Consider the following 23,188-nt stretch of genomic DNA (forward strand, 5'->3'; position numbering starts at 1 on the left):
GAGAGAGCACAAACTAGGGGAGAGAGAGAGAGCACAAGGTTAGTGACATTCAATGGAGGAATATACATGTGAGGGAGAGGAGAGCTTGGTGCATGATGGGAAGTCCCCCCGCAGTCTAGGCCTAAAACACCATAACTAAGGTCAGGGTCACCTGAGCCAGCCCTAACTATAAGCTTTGTCAAAAAGGAAATAGACAGGTTGTCTCAAAAAGAGAGTGAGGAGTCAGTATAGAAAACTAAATTAAAATACAGAAAACACTGCTGACATTTTATTCAAGACTCAAATTGTTTGTTTCCCTGGTGGACATCTTATTTTGAAAGGAAAAGACGTGTGTATCTAATCAGCATTCTGGATATTCAGATATTCAGACAGGTTCAAAGTCCAATGGTCAAACCAAAGTGCACTTTTCCACCAGCTTGCCAAACGATTTTATTGTCAGGCCAGTTTTTGTTCTTTTTAACAAGACAAATAAACATCCTCACATATATTTCACACAGACTGTCTGCACATGACATTTCAAGAATTTCAGAGTCAGGGTGATTCAAAGTGTAGATCTATTTTAATGCAGATGGGAGCATTAGAGCTGTAAACAAGCTTTTCCCGTTTCAATCAAATTCTTAACCAATCACAAATGTTTCCCTCGTCCTTCAGATATGACATGTTCTGGCACGGCACGGGTGTACCACTCTGACCAGCCACCGTCATACACAGACACCCCTGGGTGCCCGCACTCATGGGCCGCTAGGGCCACATGACACGCAGTCACAGCTGAGCCACACAAGACACAGATAGGGCGGCTGAGGTCAACACCAGCTTGGGCAAACAGAGCCTGGAGTTGCTCCCTGGGTAGGATGTGACCCGATGAGGCCAGGAAGGAGTGGAAGGGGATGCTGATGGAGCCGGGAATGTGGCCTGGCTCTGTGTCTGTCAATCAGAAAGACCGAAATGAGAGCGAGTAAGATATGTGAGAATGCGTTTATGCTTCAGGACAATTGACATGTCCTCTCAGTTAAATAGCAACAGATTAACAGAAACATCTCAAATACACAAATAAAATATTATTTTGAAAGTTCAGGATTGGATCATTTAGCTTGACATATTACCACATTCAAAATTTAATGTGCTAACATGCTAATAAATAGTGTTTGTGAACAATGTAAACAAGCCTCTTAAGACAACCAATAAAACAAAAAATAAGTTGAATATTTAGAGCTAATCTGCCATCAATCTGGATCAATAGCAGGGTCAGTAGTACGTGCAGTCTTAATTCTGGTAATAGATTGAAAATTTGGACTGAAGACGGGACTTTTTGACAGAAGATGTGACATATGACAGTGCGTGAGAAACGTATATTATTGGAAATAAAAAATAATGGTGGTTTCAGGTTCCTGGTTTTGTGTGTGCTGTCATTGTTACACTTTACTGGAAGACTTCAAAATAACAGATCAATTGTTAATCAGCAACAGATCTGCTTTTTCTACAGTAAAATGTCTCAAAATGCTGCGAAGATAATTGCACCAGAAGCCTGAGAAAGCAAGTGTGATGTAATTGGGTTATTTGTTGTTATTTCCTCACCAAAATTTTCTCAAGCAGTTCCTCTTAGAATAGAGATATTAAGATCCAACGTCACAGCAAAATCATGCATGTGTGCAGCTGTCAGCACTGCATGCATCAGCAACACTAAGAGCTCAGAGGACATAAGTAATGTTATGTAATTGCAGCTCCACTAGAAACCGATAAGCTTGTTTGGAATACAAACAGACAAGACATAGTTGTGACAAGTGAAGGTGAGAAGACCACACCAAGAGGAAAAAAGACAAAAATGTGCATGTGCATTAACTAGAGCAAGAAATATTCAGCAAGAATACGTGAACTGTTGACAAGCTTTACATAAGCTCCTGTTCAGGAGCGTTTTCTAAATTAAATACTACCTATAACTGCTTCTGTTCTAATTTGACTCTGTTAATATGTGGCTGAAATATGACTGAGCAAAGGCTCAATAACATCTTTGGTACTTACTTACATTTAAAAGCATGTGAAGGTCTGATACCAACTCCTAATTACCGAGAATATTCTTTGGACAAATGTAACAAAAATAGACAGTTCTGCACCAAACTAATAAAGCAGATTCATGCTACATACAACAGAGGCTCATATTGGCCCCATTCATGCCTCCCTAAACTCTAAACTGCATAGAAAATATCTCAATGGCAACAGTCAGTCTGCTTGTGGTCAAGGTTCACTGCTGAGACTGCTGTAACAAATGAAGTTTCACTTGTGAATGGGCATTTTATATGAATGTGTTTGTTACTAGAGTCTGTCAATGTGCATGTGACAGAAGTCAAAAGAATAAGATAAGACACGTACTACACTGTCTGTAAAACTCAACAAAGACTAATGTTGGACAACAAATGATTCAGTTTATGTCTTACCGCCGTCAAACTGCACTGTGCTGCAACGTGTGTGTCCGTGTGAGCATATGGGCCTGTGAGTTTGGATAAAGGGGTTGGTTAAGTTAGTATGTGTTGTATACTCACTAACACTGTTTGTGTTCAGTGAGACAGGTCCACGCTGCTGCCTGTGTGTTTGTACAGAGTAAACTCTACAAAAAGCGGAGGAAGTCATGGCCTCAGGGAAGCGTTATGGTTTTTCCACTGCATGTCTGTGTCATGCACTGTCAAAGACGGCCATGTTTTGTTGAGATAATTTCACACGGGTGCAATGATTTCCATTTCTCTTCATTGATTTGTGTGCTACAACTGTCTTTTCTATGTGATATTAAAATGACCTTAATCAGATTTGAATCAAAATCAAACCATTAATAACAGATGTAGAAGTGACAGGAGTCATCGTATCACCTGTCTTGCTAGTTCCTGTTTACCCCTGCCCATGGCTGAGTGATCAGCTTTCATCATTGTGATTATACAAACATATGATGTTCCTGCAGAACTTTAAGAAATTACAATCAAATGATCCAATGATGCACAATATTTGTTTTTAGTTTTGTGTGATGTTACAATTTTAACAGATTCTTCCTATGTGCTTTATACATATTATAATACATATCTTTAGAATATGCAATTGAAAGGATTAATCAGAGTTATCAATCTATTAATATTTTTTCTTTAGGACTTTAAAGTCTTTGAAAAATTCTAATAGGCATCTTCAATAAATCTTACATTTTAGTGAGAAAACCTGTGATACTGATTACAACCAGGTTAGCAAGCACCTTAAAACTTCTCAAGGACAAACACGCTGATAACTCCTTGACAGCTCCAGGAATTCAACAGACTTGACAGCCACTGGGTTAAATAAAGTGATGTAGTCTGCCTAATTTCCTCTGTGCCTCAATATTGACAGTCTGATCATCATATCTGCTCTTATTTCACTGCTCCTGGTCTAATCAATGAATGAACAGTGTCCGATCATCATATCTGCTCTTGTTTCACTTCTCCTGGTCTAATCAATGAATGAACAGTGTCTGATCAGTGAGCACATGACTGGATTAATGTAATCAGCAAGGTTGATCTGACAACCATTAAATTATATGTGTTTTTTAAAGTAAAACGTGACGTGATCATGTAAAATGATATGGCAGGTGTGAATGTCTAATAAACTTGGTCTTTCCTGGCGCCGTGGCCTAATGTCTGGATTTGCACGTGATTAGGAATATTTCAGGAACACAACCGTACAAGACAGAATACAATGTTCCAATATTTTTTTCACACTGACTGACTTATATTTGGAAAAAGGCATGTGTAGAAAAATGTTTTGACCAAAGAAGACCCCCATTGTCTTCTTCGAACTACAGAACATGATTTTTGGTTCCTACAGCAGTGGTTTGTTTGATTTTTTTTTTTGTTTTTACAAAAATATTTTCTTCTGAAGGACCCAATATGATAAAACACTTCAGTTGGGTTAAATGTTAACAGATTTCTATATTTTAATGTGTATTTTTTAGCTTTAGACTAATTGAACTCTAAACTATTTTCCCTGCAGATGGTGAAGCGCTGTCACCTTGGCTGCTGTTTTGGTTGCAAGAAACCTAAACAGAAAGGTGCAATCATCATCATCATCAGGACCTTATGGCAGACCACTTACTGTCTCTGGGTTCAGGGTCCAGCCCTCTGAACCTTCCTCTCGGTCTAGCGTCCACCAACTGGAACGTCTTAGTTTCGATGTTATCCAGGATATCCTCATACGTTTTGATCCAAGAGTGGTTCAGTGAGGCCTTGAACTCGGTCGGTGTGGGTCTGGCGTACTTGTCACTTACAGGTCGACCCTCCAGCTCCCAGTTCCTGAGCCCCCCGTTGAGCAACGACACCGCACTGTGCCCGAACACCCGGAACATCCACCACACTCGGGGCGCAGAGAACGCGCCGAACTCGCTGGCGTCGTACACCACGACGTGCGTGTCTCTGCCTATTCCCAGATTCCCAACATAATCTGAAAAAAACCTCTCTGACGGTAGCATGTGGTCCAGGGGGGAGGTTTTATCACAGCACTGGTCTATGTCAAAGAAAGCTGCACCTGGTATGTGTCTCTTCTTGAACTCGCTCTTGGCAGTGCGGCGCAGTTTGGGCAAATACCAAGAAGTGTCCAGGATGCGCATTTTCCCTTGGATCTTAAGAGCGTCTGCAAGCCATTTAGAGCTGACCAAAGCTCTCGACTGTAGCGCCATGGTTGGGGTTAATCAGGTTTCAGTGTTTACTGCAGTTTAATGACATCGACCTATTCCCATGCCAAAGTTGCAGAGCGGTAGAGGGAGCAGGGTTATTAATGGTGGAGAGAGAGAGAGAGAGAGACAGGGATAGAGAGAGAGAGCCACAACGAACACGCCTACAGTTCACCGTGCAACAGCTGGAAGTGAATGGAGGCGGTGACTCGTTACAGCAATGGGATTAGTTTGTGATGATCCGTGGATTAAGTGGGCCTACGGGCCACTGCTTCCCCACATGCCACATAAACCTGCTGCCTAACACAAACCTGATTCATCAGTCCAGATGATATTTCAGTCTCATGTATTCCAAACACACGTCTGCTCCTTTCTCCATTCACTGGGTTAATGTGTAAACACCAGGCACATGCGCAATCTCTTGGCTGGTGCCACCGTCCACATTGTGATACTGCAGGTCTGCACGGCTCCCATTGGGTTAATGCGCTCAGAAGAGTTGGCAGGTTATTTATTTAAGATTTTAATGGCCACTAGAGGAGAAACATTATGTTTAACAGCACTTCAGTATCTCAGAGATGTAGCTGGTTATAGCTTCTCTATGGAATAAGTGTTAACACATTTGGGACAACTTTATTATTCTTATGAGCTTCTAATTTAATCTCGGCCTATATTTTTTAAATAGCACAAGTCTGACTCATTTCTATTGGACATAAAACCTTTTTTGCCCAGGTGCACTACAGCTGCTGATATCTTAATATATGACATATATGTTTAATACTTTTTAAATACTTTTTTCTCAACACATTTTTATGTGGAGGTGATTTTCACGTATTATAATTATTTATTATTTATTTTACCTGATTGTGTTTTTATGCCTTATTGTCATTTGAATTGTACCAGCCTGTATAAAAGATGCTATAAATCAACACTGATTCGACACAGGCCTATTATTTTTATATGCTGAAGGACACTAGTGATCCTAGTGAGTCTCCTCAACTTAGTTAAATTTGATATTGTTGTTGTTGTTGTTTTTTGTTACCAGTATGGATAATAGCCGCAGAGACAGCTAGGAACACTTGTGCAGCTTCGACAGTTTTCTCATCGGTTGCTTTAAATCGACGCACAGGAGTAGCTCACCGGATGTTGATAGACTCACATGTTCCTGATCAGTAGTATACCTTTTGATCGATTCTGATCGATGTAGCTCGTAGACACTTCACAAAACCTAATATCAAAATGTCGGCGTCGTTGATCAGGAGAGGACTGGAGCTGCTGAGCGACGATATTAAAGGTTTGTTTAGCCTCTTAGCTTGTTAGCTATAGGTTCTTTAGATGGTTAGCTGACGTTACCAGCGCACACAGATGAGCAGTCCTAGCTAATGTTAAAGATATTTTACTGTTGCACTGTGGTGTTAACAGCTACTGTCTAAAATTTGCTGCTTATTCTCCCTTTGCTTTAGTTGACGCATTTTTGACGCACAGTTTTAGTGCACTTTCAGCACACGGTGTCATTTATCAGCGCATATTTCTTCATATCCCCCCCCCCCACCTTGCCAGGTGTCAGTAAAGAGAAGGCCAAGCAGCAGCAGACCCCCAGCTTGGCCACCGTGATGGAGCTGGTGAGCACCAAGCGGAAGGGAGTCACCAAACAGGTCAAGCGGCTGCAGGGTCGCCTGGGGCCCGGCAAGAGCAAAGCTACAGTCAAAGACAAGAGGATCAAGTCTGCAGTGGGTCAGTCCTCAAGAGGAATAACATAATGATTGTCATTGTGTTAGAATAGACGGTGCTGCCAGTTCTTGCTGTCTCTAGAACCACCAGGTGTCTCTCTATTATAACATCCAAAAGCTTTCAGGGCGTTGTCTTGTGTAGAAACGATAACATTGCTGTCAGTTTGCTAAACAAATGTTATCTTAGCAGCACTGATAGTTGATGTGATTGTGCAGCTGCAGCCCCCAGGTGTTTGTAGCTGTCACTAAACTTGATGTGTGTTGTAGAGGAGTTCAGGAAGAAGCAGGGGGAGAAGAGTCAGATGAGCACTAACCTCAAGTACTTCATGAAAACTGGCTACAAAACAGCTGATTCTGAAACTCTGAAGGTAAAAAATGTGGAGGTCCCACTCATTTTACCATCATCAGTAGTGACTTCAAGTACAATTACAATACATTGCTTTGAAAGTCATTTATATATTGTTAAGTGCAGTTGAATTGAATTTTTAGTATATTATTTATTGATACAGTTTGTCTATTCGTGGAATTTTTTAAAAAATATATTATTTATTTGGTAATAAATTTTGTGTTACCTGATCATTTGAATTACTTTCATGTTATGTTTCTGTCAGCTTCTGTCTCTTCGAGTGAGTTGACTTGGTCTCTGTCTCATTAGATATTGAGTCACAATCTAGGGAGACAGTCCAGGAATCACCCAGAACGACCTGCCAAGAAAGCCAAAGAGCCACAGTCGTCGTTCACAGAGGAGGAGTTCCAGCAGTTCCAGAAGGAATACTTTGGCAGGACTGTAGAGGAGAAGAAATGAAGTGCACCCAAACACAAAGACACTGCTGTGGCAGCAGGAACACCAGGGCTACATTTTTATGGATGAAAGTGAATTTCTGGACCAGACTATATTCTGAAAGTTGATTCCAGTTCAATGGAAAAAGACACTTTGAGAAGACATGATTGTAAAGAATGAATCTGCTGGTGTTAGTCCTTCAAAAACACATAGGGAACATTTAATTTATACGATTTATACATGGTTTGATGCAGATGTTTGTTCTGGTTTTCAATATCAAGAGTTTAATTCCAAAATATGCCAATTTGAAAATATTGTGACTTAAAGGGCTTGTGGATCAAAACATCTGTCTCAAGACTTATAGTAGTTACCAGTTATATGCAGCTAGTAATGAACTTATGCTTGAACAAAGATGAAATGTGGGAGGAATGTGTTTTCAATATCAACAGTCAGGTTTGGTTTGTTGTTCATGGTTTCATTCTGGCAATAAAGTTATGTAGAAAAAGACTAATGATCTTCTAGTTATAATTACATCTCCTTAGAGCAAAGTTGGGCAACCCGTGTTCCTTGAGGGCCACCGTCCCTGCCCTACCCACTGCTGATCACCTGGAGCAAGTGTGTTCATTCAGTCAGAAGCTGAAAGATACCAGCTCACTTTGTCTTCTCCCCCTTTGCCACAAGGAGGCAGAAGTAAAAGTAAAGTAAAATCTCTCAGTATGTGTGATGGATAGTCATCAGCTTGTTATCTTCAGGACATGGACTTGACTTCAGAGAATATTTTTCATTCCAAAAATGGCAGAATGTTAACCAAGTGTGTAGGATGTCAACGATTTGAAAAATTTCCATGTCTTTGTTATTTGACAATTGATAGAGATCAACATTCGTTAGGATGAGAACACAAAATTTGGCTTTAGGCAGATGCCAAGTAATGCCAGGGCAGGATCACCAATACCAGTACCCGTACTGAGTCTTTTTACTGTTGGAAACAGCCGAAATGCAGCCAAGCAAGGGAGAGGAATATGGGCAGCAGCATTATTATTAGGCTCTTTCACAACATGTATGTCACCATTGCATAATTTGCAAAACATTGATTTTTTTTATACTTTAATTATTAATTCTTTAATTATCAATGCCATTATCAAGACGTTTGTCAGTTAATTTATAGATTCCAGTCTTGTATTTTGAAGTAGGCTTGATGTTATATCAGCCTCTCAGAGAATTTTAGTCAACGTGTCTTGTTCTCATCTGGCCCCGATCCACTTTCTATCTCTTTGTCTCCTTCATGTTTTTCTTTACATCTTGAATAACTTTCACTTTTACTTTCTCCATATCTCCAGTGCTGGAGCCTGAGTTGATGACACATGTGATCAGAATCTGAGAGAGCAAGTTCAGTTTGTAGGGCAACAGGTGGATGGATCCACCCACCCCTAAAATTTACAACTCAGTGGTCAGAGACAGTGTGAGTGCAGCAAAGAAGAGTGCTTACAGAACAATTTAAATACTGCAACAGTTACACCATGCCTCAGGTAAGAAATAAAGCTAATTTCATTGAATGTTATTTAATATTAAGAGATTAGGAACCTGAACTGTTGTACTGCTTGTCTATAAATGTTAATACTAATGGCCCCTGTTAAAAAAAATACAGACATTTTGATAGAGGCAGATTTAAAGATTCCATTTAGCCACAGCACAAACATGTTTCTGCAGGTAGTATCCTGCCGTGCAGCTAGTTTTGGTTTGAGATCTTGTGATCAACAACGTTTCTCTCCAGAAACTGTTTATTTGAATAATCCACAGACTAAACTGAACTTTTTTGCTGTTTCCAATGTGCTGAGCACCACATACACAATAATATTTGCCTGTGTTGCATTGTGGACATTTCAGACATTGCTATGGCAAATTATATTAATATCTGGTAGACACCAGTGGGGACAAATCACAAAATAATGCATTGTTATATGAGTCAACTAGTGATTGGGTTAGGGACCTTATTTTTATTATTATATAGCCAGCAAAACCTGACAAGACACCATTTCTCACTTGGGTGCACAGACATTTGTCATTTACATTTGCAATCAAACGTTTATTTACAAATCTGCACACTGAACAACTTATTCATAGTCATATTGATTATGATGATTATGATTATTTATTCCGTCTCATTCAGCCGCTTCTTACATTGCAAAGAACAATTCATCGGTCAGTTCGTTCTAACATCCCATTATACACACTGAGGTGCTTTGATAAGCAATTTGTTTGACATTGTTGCTTTAATAAGTAAAGAAATTAGTTCCATTTCTCTTGTAAGATTTCTGGTCCACTTTGAGATAAATAAATGAAAGTACTTGAGGTTCTAGTGCAACGTTAAAGTCAAACCAGTAAACATGATATAATCAACCTCGTCTGACTCGCTTGAATCAATTAACCATTTGTTTGCCTTTGTCTACCATGATAAATACTGTAGTATGAATGGGTGGTTTAGATTTCAAATGCAGATTACCTGGGTATTATCTTCATCTTATTTATGAATAGATTGATAAGAAGAGCTGCTTTTTGTTCATATCTACGTAGGAGTGGCTGGATCCCAGCTCTGATAGAGTCAGTTGGGAATCTGAGTCTAGTTAGCATTTTGTTAATCCAGATACATGTACTCCTGCATTCTAAGGTGTTAATGTAGGCACAATATTTGTAAATATTCCACAACTTTTAAAACATTATCACTGAGTATATCTACATCTTTTGGGCTCGTAAATAAATGACCTTTCATCTTGTACCAGAATGCTGGCTCTCTGGTGGTTTGGTGGAAGGAAGTGGAACAATCTGCTGGATCTGATTATGGAAAGTGTAAGAAAACCATTTTGAAAAGATTCATGTTTAAGTGTGTGTGTGTGTGTGTGTGTGTGTGTGTGTGTGTGTGTGTGCGAGATCTTGTTGGTAAACTACAGTTTCTCTGCCTCACAGACTTGAATTCACTGTGCAAAGACCTCAAACTTAAAGGTGAAAGAGAAACAAAGTAAGTCTTTACTTCATCTTTACATTACTGAACATTTCTGTTTCCTTAGCTGAGGCACAGCAGTGTTTTATGCTAAATGCTAACATCAGCATGCTAACATGCTCAAAATAAAACTGCTGACATGCAGAAGTTAAGCACTTAATGTTAGTCTTAGTTTAGCATATTGGCATCCAAAGATTTTCTAATTAGCATTGAACACAGGAGTGGCTGATGGGAGTGTTTTTGGTTTAGCTGAATGGCCTACACTCATTAAAGTTGAGTTATGAAATCTAATCGTAATAAATTCCAGAATCGTTGACACTAAAGCTGAACAGGTTGATAAAGCAATCAAGCTTTACATCCACCTGCTGTCTGAACGTGATGGTGCCCTGAGTGGACACATTTCTGAACTGCTCTGCATCGCTGACAAACTAGACAAGGTAGCAACCTTATATGAGACCTGTGTGATACTGCATTCAGTAAATCATAAGGCTGATTTCATTACATTTGATGAACAGAACCAGTTTCTTGATACCAAATAAATGCCCTCCAACCTTAAGGTTTCAAAGGGGACAAAGATAGCTGGCATCACAGGAGGGGCTACGAGTGTAGCAGGAGGAGTAGCAGCAGCAGCTGGTGTGATATTGTCTCCGTTCACACTGGGAGCCTCACTGGCCCTCACTGTAATCGGGGTAGGAGTGGCTGCAGCCGGCGGCGTCACTGGTGCATCAGCAGTCATTGCCAACAAGGTGGGACAAACTTTTCTGATGGATGCAGCATTTGTCATTTATAGAGTAGGTTTTCCTTTTTTTTTAAACTTTTTAAATCTGTTGCACCTTCCTGTACTATAACTTATGGTAATCTGCTGAAAAACAGTTTGGCAGTCAGCAATGTCTGTGCTGACCAGGCTCACATAAGTGACACATACTGTAGGCTGAGAAACATGATAGCTATACCATCATTTGTTTACAATTGCTGTTTTTAACAGATTATGAAATCTGTTCTTTTAGGTGAATGTCGCTCAGGACCAGAAAAAAATTGACAGGATTTTCCATGAGTACGAGCAACTCATGGTGGATATTCAGAACTGCCTTAAATTCCTCAACAAGAGCATGGAGCAGCTAAAGCAGCATGACCAGTCTGTTCTGAATGAAGCCATAAAGGAATCTGAGAGGGCAGACAGGGTAGTGAAGTTGGCTACTACAGGAGGAGCAAGTGCCAAAGCCCTAGAGGTAAACAGCAAGGCGTCTGGGTTGATACAAGGCTTTGCAATTGGCATGGATATGTACTTCACCCAAGGAAAGAATGGGCAGAAGCTGAAGAAGGGCCTTGAGTCAAAGTTTGCAATGAAAATCCGCACTCTAGCAGAGGAGCTGAATAAGGGATTGGATGAGCTTAGGCAAATGAAGACCTTGTTCCTAAACATTTATCAGAAAAATTCATTTTAGTTTGTAAAACTGATTTTGTGTTTATATTTACTATAGCGCCATGTGTTTAAGAATGTGAAAACAATGGTGGTGAACAAATCCAAACAGCACAAAGGGCAAAGATTTGAAAACTACTTCTTTGATCTAATCTAAGGTAATCTTTAAGAAATACCTTTAATTTAGTTTGTTTTTATGATATGTTATACATTTTACTGTCTGCTACTTAAAAGCATTATGACTTACAGCTTCATGGTGTTTAATTTGATACGATTATATTGTATATTACCTGTGACCCTGGTTAGGAATAAGCGGATATAGATAATGGATGGAAGGATGGATATTGTATATAAATGAGATTATGAATAACTCTCCTCTTTTAAATATCTTGTGTTCTTTGTTACTTTGCATAAACATACTATTACTAAGATCCTTTCTTAATCAAACTATTAATTCATGAATAAAACATTTTACTGGCTCTCTAGCCTAACACTAATCTGTTCTTCACCCACACAAATATACAATGATATTCATGAACGACTGTAAAAACAAGAACTAAATAGGTTTTAATATCTAAAGCTGACCACCAGGTGGCAGTGAAAGTCTTAGCCCTGTTAACTGTTAATCAAGTTTAACCAGTAGTACAGCTAATATTGATTCCGCACGAGCTTGGACAGCTCCTTAATACTATAACTCATAGTCACACGGCTGATTGATATCATTTACAACATGTTACTCATAACGTCTAACTCTAATTGACCTGTTAGCTTCACTTAGTATCGACAGTCACTTGATGTTAACTTAAGAGAATGGTTAATTATTCATTCATTAGTAATAGTAATAAATCAAGTTAAACATGTTTGACTAACATATTGTAACATCAACCTAAAACAGGCAACATTTAACTATATTAAATTAGAGATTGGCTTCTCAAGTGTGTGAGCACTGGAAATACAATATGAAATATATCTAAAATAAAATGTGTTTGTAAACATTTGGAACATATGGAGTTTGCATTATGTGATTTGTTTTTGTTGTCATTACCAGTCACTGACATTTGTAAAAAACAAAAAAAAATAAAACTAAAAACTAAACAAAAAAGCTCAGAAACTACTTCTCACTTCAATGTTTACATTTTTTGCATCTGACCTACATATGACGTAGGAACGCATGCTCCATATGGAACTAGTCTCCAATATATGGAGATATGCATCTAGCCAATTAAAAACAAGACTCAAAAAGTGCGACAACAACAGTGTGCGTACATTAGTCACTAGGATTTTCCGGGTGGGAGGGGCTTGCATCGGTATTTGTAAATTCCCTTTCTCGAGCGGAAACTCCTCTCGCCCGCGCTGCTGATTGAATAGAAAACAAACGTCTCCGTGGAGTGATACTGCGGAGGAATACGGTCGGCGGTGCGTAGGCCCTTTATAAAGTAATGTGACCGTGTCTCACCCTTCTTCATTTCCACAACAGTAAAAGACATCATCGGTAGCCACTGGAAGCTCTCCCGCGCTAAAATGGCAGTGTAAAGGCGTGCGGCAGCGATCTTTGCAGCGGCAACAACCGGCAGTGCAACGGCTAACTGCACTGGCAATTTCTGGCAAAATGGCGTAAGTATTTTTTTGTCGAAATGTGAACGTCTGTGTTCAAGTATAGCTAGCTGTCAAGTAACCGGTAGTTGACTAAGTTAACTTAGCTATTGAGTACGGTTACGTGAGCTGTAAGTTATATAGTACTTATGACTACGAGATGGGATTAAAAGTGTATTGGGCTTTCTGGTTTAGGGGATTGGTGTGTGTCGTTAAAGTCTGTCTGAAGTTAGTCCCAGACATCCCGACAGCATATGTTTTGTGTTGAGTTACGGGGGGCGCGTTTGTTTGGTTTGACTTAAAGTTCCTACGCGCTCCACAGCAACAGTAACCCTCACTCAAAGTATTTGCCAGGTTGGTAACGTTAGTGTTTGTGTGTACTAAACCCTGACAACGTGGCGTGTCCAAAATGGCGCGCACTGCCCTCCACACAAACGGCTCTGTTGTGAAAATGGCGCTTACCCGCCCACATCTCCATGGTGACTCACGGAGGAGGGCGGGGTTACCGGCCAAATCATGACCAAATTAGGTAATCTTATCCCCCCCGCCCCCTTCGGTGCAGCGGGGTGTTTCCCGTCAACATTGCACTGACACTTCAAGGGAACAGATTAGCCAAAATTAGCCTCCCCTCCCTTATGTGAGAGACAACCTCAGCCTTCATGCCCCAAGCCGCCCCATCAAGAGCGTTAAACACTTTTCTTTGTTACTGGTCAATAAAGCAAAGTTTTAAGACACTATGGGGAAGTTTTCTGGTGTACAGATAAGGTTGGCCTGCTCAGGATTTGTCAACCATGTGGTATATTTGAATGCAGTTTGAATATATTTATTTGGCCTCTGTGTTCTTTTAAGATTGAAGTGTTGTTTGTTTTGGGTGTTTAGTTGTAGGCATCCAGCTCCCTAAATGTTTCCACACACAAGAAATTTATATGAAATGTCACGGAAGTCATTTTGTTTCTATAACATGCATCTCTTTACCCAGGTCTCTCTCGGCAACCACCCTCAGCCTTGCTGCCGTCGACAGCATTACCGAACCCCTCGACTCGCTACCATCATCAGACTTGACTTTGTTTTTATTCACCCGGCTACCACTGACCAGCAGCAGCCATGATTCTCTCCCAGCTAGCCTTGGAGGACGTGGAGGCCCTGTGCTTAGGTTGGTGTTGCGATGACGCATGTTCTCAAAGCAGCAGTGCAAACATTGCTCAATGCAGATCGCAGATAGTTTGGATAAAAAGCTGTGAAGTCTGGCAAACTGAAGTTTAGCTTCCAGAATCAACATTTGGAATCAGAGGAAAGTTATGTTTTGCTTGGTCTCAAAGCAGATTATTTGGCCTGTATCTTGTGGTAAACATCATTCATTCATTTGTTACACTTGTAATTTATTGAAACTTTTGATGGTGTCCCTGATAAAGTAATTGAGGGCAACTTTAGGTAGCTGTTCCTGGTCGAGATGTGACCTGAAATAGCATTTTGGCTTTTCAGCCTTAAATAAGTGCAGTATTATACTTTTTTTGTATTTTATGCAGATTATTAGGTATTTATTGAGGTTCTTGTCCACAGAGCCCTCGTTTCTGACGGCTGACCCCATGGGGCCCCTTCTGGACCAAGATGTAGATGAAGCTCTTTCTCCCTCCTCCTCTCTAGAGGGGAAGGCGCCAGCTTCGCCCTCCCTCTCTTTCTCTCCCTACCGGACCCTGTCATCCTCCCCGCTCTCTTCTGCCTCTCCACCTCCCTCCCCCTCTCCCACCAATACCTCCCTGTTCCTGGGAACCAAGGCCGGAGCAGACTTGATGTCCTTCACCTGGCTGGGTGCCAGCGGGCTGCTCGATGACCATGTTGGAGCAGACGATCGCAAAGGTGAGAGTGATTTTCTGTTTATTCGAAACTTGATCAGGGTAAATCTTAATTTCCAAAAGGACCAATCAATTAGCACATTTGATGTCTGGGACAGGAAAAAAAAGCTTCCACTGCTGTTTGTGGAGTTGTTGGCTGACAGTAAATATTTTGCCTCAATGGTGAGTCAAAGCATTTCAACTTGCCCTGCAAACAAGGAGACCCGGCAAACTGAGGACTTAGTAAATACGTATAGATAAAAAGTCTTTCTGCTGTCTAGCACCAGACGTAGAAGCAAAATGTGGCAGAAGCAAAATGTGGTGGGTATTGATCAACTTTAATTGGCTGGTAGCTGGCAGGTGTGGCTCTGTAGTTGACTAGCTCTGACTGGCTTTAAGTGTTTTCAGTGACACATCTTGGGTGCGATATCCTCATTCCATTCATTGTGGTTTTGGCGTCAGAGAAAATTGTTCCTTGTGTTCATATACCGGTACCTCTCGGGGGGGGGGGGTATTCTAATGACGTTTAAAACAATTCCATAAAGTTTTATTCCCTTTTACGTTCACAGAAACACTGATAACGAGAGAGGGCTCCTAAAATATTTTACATTGTTTTTATATCACAGTTTCTGGCTTATTATTTTGTATTTTAATATTGTTAAATGTTTTTGTCAGCAGATGATGCTTTGTCAGGCATGGATTGGATGTCAGAGAAAATCGATCTAAGTGAATTTGACCTGGATTCCCTCATTGGCTCTTGCTCATCCGATGATTCTCCCAGCTCCCCTGAGGATTTCCTGGCCTCTCTTGATTCCCACATGGATCTGGATTTAGACCCGTTCGACACAAACATCCCCACCCCACAAGACAACATGGAGCTGGGTCTGCCACTGGCCAACATCCCCTCCATCCCTCTGGAGCTCCCTCTTACTGTAGCAACTGAGGCCAAGAAAACAGAGGTGGTTCTTCATAAGGGACCCGTTATGAAGTCTGAGCCTCCCTCCCCAGATCCCTCTCCGTCTCCCACCTCCCCAGCCTATACATTGGAGCTTGAAAGTGAAGTGGATGTGTTGGATGCAGAGAAAATGGTCACATCGCTTACTGCCACCATCATACCTGATCCCAGTGGAAACATTCAGACCACCAGTCCCATCATGTTTTCCCTTCCCACCACTGGTCACCTTGTGCTGGTGCTTCCTGACCCAGTTGTCAAAACCTCTTCTCCATCAAGTGACTGTGACAGTGACTCTGGCATCGAATCACTTGGCAGCTCATCCCCACGCCTGGCCTCTAGTCCGCCTCCCACACCCTCCCCTACAGCTGGTTCCTCTAGGACCAAACCTTACTGCAAGCCGGAGCCCAAAGCTGCTTCCGCGGCCAAGGCCTCAAGGGTCAAATCAGTGTCTGGTGCTCCCAAGGTGGTGGAGAAGAAACTGAAGAAGATGGAGCAGAACAAGACAGCGGCCACTCGCTACAGGCAGAAGAAGAGGGTTGAGCAGGAGCAGTTGAAGACAGAATGTGACGAGCTGGAGAAGAGGAACCACGAGTTGATGGAAAAGGCGGAGTCCATCAGCCGAGAGATTCAATATCTCAAGGATCTGATGGAGGAAGTTCGTAAGCATCGACGTGGCAAGACCAGTTCAGTGGCTTAAATACCATAAGTTTCGTGTGGTACAATCTCACTGTTGCAGAGAGATTGGGCTGTTTCTGCTCCAACGCTCACATGCCTTAAAGAAATTCAATTTTGCGTCATACGCAGGGCTCCAAATTGTGACCATTTTAGTTACACATGACTTTTAAGTCAGTGTGACTTCAAAATATATTTGGTAGCATAGACAACTTCAGCAGTTGTGCTGGATAGTGGTCTGGTGGGTGTTGAGGCTGATGTTGATCCCACAGCATTAAAAAAAAAAAAAAAAAAAGTTTGGTCCTACCATGTAAAAAAAGTAAATTTCTAGCCCCGATTATGCTCATGTTTTCAGTGATTAAATTATCGGCATGTGATGGTGGATGTATGAAACTTGCCACTGAACAGCGAAGAGAGATCCCTATATAAAAAGTGGAAAATCTGTCAAATCTGATGAGATTACTAGTGTAGAGTGGGGGGGCTGGGAGGTAGTCAGGTGAAGCATCTGTACATGCTTGGCTCTCAGTCCCCTGTTAGAGCCCGACATATACGCTCTGCCTTACTAGCAGCACATGTACCAACAGGCAGAGTGTGTATTTGTTTTCGTAGGTTAGGCATGAGTCACCGTAGTTCCCAGTAGTGTTGTAAACTGAAATTTGGCATCATATTCCCTCACACTCCCAGCTCATTGTCAAAAATACATCAATCGGTGTAGTCAGGTACCGCTCCTCCCCTAGTACACCTACTTCTTTCTAACCCCAAGTCCCTCCCCTCATTTTCACGTTTCACAACATTCTCAAGTCCAGAAAGGGGCCTCGGCCTATTCATGAAATCTCTTACACTGTCGATCTTTTTTGTATATAGTTTTATTTTCTTTTGCTTGCTGATTGTGGGGTTTGTTATTTAATGCTGGACAAAACTTGATCATGTTTTCAGTAGCTCCTAGTGCAGCTGTTTGGGCCTGTAAAAAGAAAACTTTTGCTGTTCTTTTTTTCTAATAAATATCTGTCAGTACTCATGTGACGTGTAATGTGCTTTTTACAGTGACAAATTTACTAAAAGAATGAAAGTGGTTGGCTAATTTTCTTTGAGCTTATTAAAACTCAGTGATGAAAGTGAAATGTCAAGACTGCCCTTGATGTCAATTTTTGAAAATACATCAGGATGTTAAGGTTGCTCTTGTTTTAGTTTTTATTCTAAAATGAAATGTCAGTTTCAGAGCTCAGGTATTGGGTCACTTATGTGTCTGCAGTAGAAGAAGAAAGAAGTGCAAATGTTCCAACTTCTCAGTACTTACAAACTGGATAAATGCAGTATTAGAAAGATTTTGTTACTGTGACAAAGTATTTGGACAATACAGCACAGGAGGTAGAATTTTGCAGTTAAAATGGTGATGAAAAAGACAAAGGGATTCAGGATAATGACCCAAAAACTACTTCCAGGCTTTAAGACAAGAGCTAGTCAATGGCATGACCTGCACAGACTCCACACTCCAGGTGAAGGGTGGAAGCAAGGAAGCAGCAGGGTGATGTATTTATAAAACACGTTTGGTTTTCACTGCCTACAATAGAGCAGGGTACACTGACTGCAAATATAACTGCTTAGTTTGCGTAAGTCAACCTTGTCAGATGAGTAAGTTTACAGCTCACGTGCATTAGACCAGAAGAATGACTGAGGCTTAAAAAGTCATTTATGAAAATGTCAGTGATGAGAAATCCTGTTGCAGACAAGTTCAAACTGGAAGTTCAGCTGCAGAACCCTGAAGTGAAGTTTTTGACTGCCTGAAACTAAAACTTTGTATCAGGAAGTAAGAAACAAGAAGAAAGCTAAAAACAGATGTGCAAATGTTTTATGGGAAGGTCCTTGTAACTGTGAAACCAGACTAACCAGTCTCACAGGTGGTTGACAGGTGGGAGGGGGAAGGGAAAAAGAAGAAACAACATGCAAGCTGAGCCACACATGTCTCTGCACAGTTTAGGCCAAAGCTTGGACTCCACACATGTTTATATCTCCCACCCTGGGAGTATTATGTGTGTGCTCACATTTGAGGCCGTATTTTGGAACTCAGAGCAGTGGGTTGAGGATGGCCTGATGCATGGGGCCTGAGTTAACACAGTTTCTGTCTTCAGCAGTCTTTAGGATAGTATGACTTATGATTAAAGTTATGTCTCCTGGCCTTGAAAGAAGTCAGTGTAGCATCTCAGAAAGCGACAGTAATGTTCAGACTTAGCCCAGTGGGCTGACTAGTGTCAAGCAGCTGAGTAAATTTAGTCTTGGCAGTAAAACCACTTTGGCACACACACACATCTCCTTCATAGATTCCACAGTAGTGAGGTCCTGCCCTCCTGACAAGCCACAGATAAGAGCAAAGACCAAACAGTGAGACCAGAGATTACAAAGCTGGCTCCATTGTGACTTAGATACACAGGCTTCAAATAAATGAGTTAATCAGAAGCTGTATCATGGTAAAAAAAATATTTTTTTCTTGCTACAATTAGAAAGTAATATTTGTTATTGTTAAAGATAAAACACTATTATGTTTAAAAAAATGTAACTTCTTGTTTTTCAGTATTATATTTTTTCTCACTCAGCATAAACAGTCTGATAATGTGATTGTGCCACACACTTCTCAGTGATACCCCACCCTGCACCGTTTTCATACCAAACATTTCACCTTCTTCATAGCAGGAAAAGCCCAGGTATAACTAATTCAAGTGATATCAGATGATAGATGATATCTCAAATCTTATCTCTGTACTGACCCAAGTGTGTGGGTTTTATGTGAGAGGGTAAGTAGGGAGAACATGCTTTATTTGTATGTTTGTCCTAAGAACCTGAGGTTTATGTATGTGGAGTCTAGTTACTGTAAACGATGTGTTGAATATGCTTCGCACCTGAAAGCTTCATTCTAAAGCGCCACATCCATCCATCCATTAACTTTATCCGCTTATTCCTATTTAGGGTCATGGGGATCTGCTGGAACCTCTCTAAAGAACCACGTTAGTAAAAACTGGTCTTTCTTTTTCACAGAACATGGGTGTGGTGGCTCCCAGCAATTAGGCAGCACAGATTATTCTTGTCCTGTCACATTCCTCTGCAAAATCCTAACAATTATAAATAATAAAACAAAAATAGATTTATTCCATTCATCTATCACACAACGACACTGCATCACTGCTGTTTCCATGATTAATTAAGTCAGATAACGACCGTCAGACCAGACATGTTTGTGTGCAGTCATGTCTTCGTTTGTGAGCTCTGCATGACTGAATTGGCCTGACTGACTCTTTCATTTAACAAGATTAAAAGCCGAGCCTTCAGTAAGTTATTTACTAAGACTAGAGGACCTGGAGCGACACTCTTGAAATTATCTGTAGCGCGTGGTTTTGTTTTCACACATATTTGGTAAAGGGCAAACCAGTTCATATTCAAATGGACCCATAAAAACTCACAAAGCAGACCTTGTGTGCTAAACTGTGGTAGCCTCTGCTCTGACATTGCTACTGTTATGAAGGGTAACTAACTTTCTTCAATTGCATCTACAGATAGTACAGATAGCAGTATTTTTTAATCATACCAACTGGCCTTTAATGCAAACCCTTCGGTAGGACGCCTGAGGCAGAGTAATTGCTTCTCCAGCATCAGTGTAGAGCTGAAAGAAGCTGTAAGCCCTTGAAGATCCAATCATCAGTAAATCACGTCATGCTAGAAGGTCAATAGAAACAAATGGAATAGTCTGTTGTTATATTAAAATTTAATATGTTTTGATTGAATTATGTCAACGTCGAGTAAATGCAAGAAAACATTCCACCTTAAACACTGCTGATTACTACTGAACTGGTATATAAGTGTACTGGGTAATCCCCTATTTTTTCCGACCATGGAAACACATTAGAAAACACATTTTCTTATTTATTTTTCTTTGTAATGACTTGTAGTCTCATGTATTCTGTTGAAAAATCTGTAACTATATTTTACATGACATTACAAGGCCTGATGGCATTTGGCTCACCAATACGGTGAAACCTAGTAAGGCTGTGTGGCTATTCATAGTTTGCAAACTGTACTGTAAGTCAGCAATAGCCAAGTAATCTGGCACATTCTGCTATTCTAACCTTGGGCTGTTTGCAAGTCTATTCCTGGCTTACACTGAATGAACTCCGCCTGCGAATGCTGTCACACTGTCAGAATTGTAAGTGGAGGATGATGTCTTAGAGCAACAACCTGAAGACTTGAAATTGTGTCATCTAACATTAACTGAGTGGACAGCTGGACTTATCTCACACTGCAAGTGGTTACAACTGGAGTTTGCTACAAAGCACTAACTAAACTAATACTACAGATTACAAGGTTCTCTTTGAATAAGTTGAATTTGGATAATAGCCTTGACATTATTCAATACAGATAGTCGTGAACATTTTAACAAAAGTTTTCACTTTAGCTGTCTTTAACTTTGTTGTTGATGATAACTTCTTTGGACCATCACCCATATGGGTTTGGCACAATTTGTGACTAAATACTGTGGCCAATCACCCTATGTATTGTGTTGCAAAGATTATTAAGAACCTTAGCCCAACTCTAACCATAACCTTAGGCCAATCATGAACCTAACACTAGCCCTAAGCATTACCCTAAACCTAGCCTAAGTCCAACCCTAGCCTAAGCATAACCTAACCCTGGTCAAAACCTAACCCATCCCAACCCTAACCCTTATGCATAACACTAAGCCTAACCCTAACGCTAGCCTAAACCTAACTATAACCCTGGTCCAAACCTAGCCCTAACTATAACGTTAGTCCAACTTTAAACCTAGGCTAAACCTAACCCATCCCAACCCTAACCCTTATGCCTAACCCTAACGCTAGCCTAAACCTAACTATAACTCTAGTCCAACCTAGCCCTAACTATAACCTTAGTCCAACTTTAAACCTAGCCTAAACCTAACCCATCCCAACCCTAACCCTTATGCATAACCCTAACCCTAGACTAAGCCTAACCCCAACGCTAGCCTAAACCTAACTACAACTCTAGTCCAAACCTATCCCTAACGATAACCTTAGTCCAACTTTAAACCTAGCCTAAACCTAACCCATCCCAACCCTAACCCTAACCCTAGCCTATAAAACACTATAATTTAAAAAGGAGATTAGAGGACAGTCCTTTTATGTCCCTTGTTGCCCAGGGGGTCTCCTCACCCCTGGACAGTGGAGGAGTGCAGGAGTCGGGGCTTGAACGTGGGCCGCTCACCTTATGGGCGGCTGTCCTCTCCCCCCCACAATAATACACGCAAAGCGCAATAACCATACCACACTTGAGACCACAATACATTTATTTAATTAATTAAAGCTGAATAAATATGGAAGCCCAACTGTTTTTGCATTTTAATGCAGAAGGGCACTAATCAGTATAGTTTTTAGAATCCCCTTTGTCACAGATCAAGCTTCCTCCAGGATAAGTCTCTATATGCTTTGCACACCTGGATTTGGGCAGTTTATCCAGTTCTTTCCAGCAGATCCTCTCAAAATGTGGCAATTTGGATAGGAAGTGCTTGTAAACTGCCACCTTCATGCTATGTGTTTTGAGTCTGTCCATGGGCCCCTCATGAACAGACTTATCCAAAGCCACTCAAGCATTGTCTTGGTGAGAGATCACCTAGTCTCAGGTCACATACAGAAAATTTCCTCCAAGGTGGAAGTGATGAACATTATCACTTCATTCACACATACTAATGGGAGTTTAAACTTGATTAACATATGCCATGTAATATTTTAGAGGTGCTTCATGACCCAGGTGGGACTTGAACCCACAATCCCCAGCTCCGGAGGCTGATGCCTTATCCATTAGGCCACTGGGCCTCTGATATGATATTGAATTTCAACTCGAAGGCTGATGATTTACTCCAGTACACTAACAACAATGACTGAAGAAGTTTTATGTGGTTTTTGGTTGTTGGTTCTTTTAGAGATGCCAAGTTTACCAAACTGGGCCACTGCAACAGAGCCAAAAAAACAGACAGATGTTTGAAAATGTTTTCTAAAACTATGTTCCTCTATCAAACTATGCAAGATTATAAATATTATTATACTAACTATACAGCAATTAATCCATATACTCTGTTTATCTTTGTGAGGAGTAATGTAAGGACCTTTTGGTCATTTTGTCTGGTCCTCACTTACTCAAAGTGGTGTTGAAATCCAGGCCTTAGAATCAGACCTGTGATGGATCGTGACAGATTTAACACCAGAAAAGCACAAGTCTGTCTGTCTGTCTGTGTCTGTGTGTGGTGAGTCATTTCAGGCTGTGATGAAAAGGGCAGAGGAAAGAAGAAGCATGTTCAAAGGTTTACGCTGGGGTTTTTTTTTGAGTTGACATTGTGAAGAAAGAGGAAGTGAACATTCTCTTATTTCGAGGAAGCCATGTGTGATGCAGTGTGTGATAAACTGTTGAAAATACAGGCAGACCAGCACAGGAATAAAAACTGAACAAGTAGTAAGAATGAAAATAAGATACATATATGTATAAATACACACACAGCTGT

General features: G+C 40.8%; 4 protein-coding genes and 1 non-coding gene across 6 annotated transcripts; 3 read left to right on the forward strand and 2 right to left on the reverse strand.

Annotated features, from left to right (window-relative positions):
• Positions 1-540: 540 nt before the first annotated feature.
• Positions 541-4,802, reverse strand: LOC113127697 (3-mercaptopyruvate sulfurtransferase). The gene is made up of 2 exons (XM_026302392.2): positions 4,102-4,802; positions 541-924 (listed from the first exon to the last, which is right to left on the reverse strand). Exons 1-2 carry the CDS (start codon positions 4,679-4,681, stop codon positions 626-628), a joined length of 879 nt encoding a protein of 292 aa, XP_026158177.1. The 5' UTR covers positions 4,682-4,802; the 3' UTR covers positions 541-625.
• A 998-nt stretch (positions 4,803-5,800) lies between these two features.
• Positions 5,801-7,690, forward strand: rps19bp1 (ribosomal protein S19 binding protein 1). Its single transcript, XM_026303683.1, has 4 exons — positions 5,801-5,966; positions 6,233-6,406; positions 6,670-6,770; positions 7,058-7,690. The coding sequence occupies exons 1-4, from the start codon at positions 5,912-5,914 to the stop codon at positions 7,205-7,207; spliced, it is 480 nt and encodes a 159-aa protein (XP_026159468.1). The 5' UTR covers positions 5,801-5,911; the 3' UTR covers positions 7,208-7,690.
• A 747-nt stretch (positions 7,691-8,437) lies between these two features.
• Positions 8,438-11,751, forward strand: LOC113128485 (apolipoprotein L3-like). Its single transcript, XM_026303851.1, has 6 exons — positions 8,438-8,709; positions 9,961-10,027; positions 10,145-10,196; positions 10,486-10,615; positions 10,736-10,924; positions 11,186-11,751. The coding sequence occupies exons 1-6, from the start codon at positions 8,701-8,703 to the stop codon at positions 11,621-11,623; spliced, it is 885 nt and encodes a 294-aa protein (XP_026159636.1). The 5' UTR covers positions 8,438-8,700; the 3' UTR covers positions 11,624-11,751.
• Positions 11,752-13,047: 1,296 nt separating this feature from the next.
• atf4a (activating transcription factor 4a) lies at positions 13,048-17,668 on the forward strand. Of its 2 annotated transcripts, none has more exons than XM_026303793.2 (4): positions 13,048-13,212; positions 14,171-14,344; positions 14,752-15,048; positions 15,699-17,668. In XM_026303793.2, the coding sequence occupies exons 2-4, from the start codon at positions 14,296-14,298 to the stop codon at positions 16,673-16,675; spliced, it is 1,323 nt and encodes a 440-aa protein (XP_026159578.1). In that variant the 5' UTR covers positions 13,048-13,212; positions 14,171-14,295; the 3' UTR covers positions 16,676-17,668. The 2 variants fall into 2 exon arrangements, with proteins under 2 accessions (XP_026159578.1, XP_026159579.1); XM_026303794.2 differs by having other exon boundaries at positions 15,702-17,668.
• A 4,764-nt stretch (positions 17,669-22,432) lies between these two features.
• trnar-ccg (transfer RNA arginine (anticodon CCG)) lies at positions 22,433-22,505 on the reverse strand. The gene has a single exon. It is a non-coding gene; the product is annotated as a tRNA-Arg (tRNA).
• Positions 22,506-23,188: the final 683 nt, after the last annotated feature.

This window comes from Mastacembelus armatus, chromosome 1 (assembly GCF_900324485.2).
Source record: "Mastacembelus armatus chromosome 1, fMasArm1.2, whole genome shotgun sequence".
NCBI classification, from domain to species: Eukaryota; Metazoa; Chordata; class Actinopteri; order Synbranchiformes; family Mastacembelidae; genus Mastacembelus; species Mastacembelus armatus.

Bases quoted from the DNA above. Each gene is read 5' to 3' on its own strand.
- LOC113127697 (XM_026302392.2), bottom strand. From the start codon at position 4,681: ATGGCGCTACAGTCGAGAGCTTTGGTCAGCTCTAAATGGCTTGCAGAC. The intron at 925-4,101 runs GTAAGTGGTCTG...TCTGATTGACAG, and splicing joins GGACCCTGAACCCAGAGACA to ACACAGAGCCAGGCCACATT.
- rps19bp1 (XM_026303683.1), top strand. From the start codon at position 5,912: ATGTCGGCGTCGTTGATCAGGAGAGGACTGGAGCTGCTGAGCGACGAT. The intron at 6,407-6,669 runs GTCAGTCCTCAA...TGTGTGTTGTAG, and splicing joins GAGGATCAAGTCTGCAGTGG to AGGAGTTCAGGAAGAAGCAG. The intron at 6,771-7,057 runs GTAAAAAATGTG...CTGTCTCATTAG, and splicing joins CTGATTCTGAAACTCTGAAG to ATATTGAGTCACAATCTAGG.
- LOC113128485 (XM_026303851.1), top strand. The intron at 10,028-10,144 runs GTAAGAAAACCA...TCTGCCTCACAG, and splicing joins TGGATCTGATTATGGAAAGT to ACTTGAATTCACTGTGCAAA. The intron at 10,925-11,185 runs GTGGGACAAACT...CTGTTCTTTTAG, and splicing joins CAGCAGTCATTGCCAACAAG to GTGAATGTCGCTCAGGACCA.
- atf4a (XM_026303793.2), top strand. From the start codon at position 14,296: ATGATTCTCTCCCAGCTAGCCTTGGAGGACGTGGAGGCCCTGTGCTTA. The intron at 14,345-14,751 runs GTTGGTGTTGCG...TCTTGTCCACAG, and splicing joins CGTGGAGGCCCTGTGCTTAG to AGCCCTCGTTTCTGACGGCT. The intron at 15,049-15,698 runs GTGAGAGTGATT...TGTTTTTGTCAG, and splicing joins TGGAGCAGACGATCGCAAAG to CAGATGATGCTTTGTCAGGC.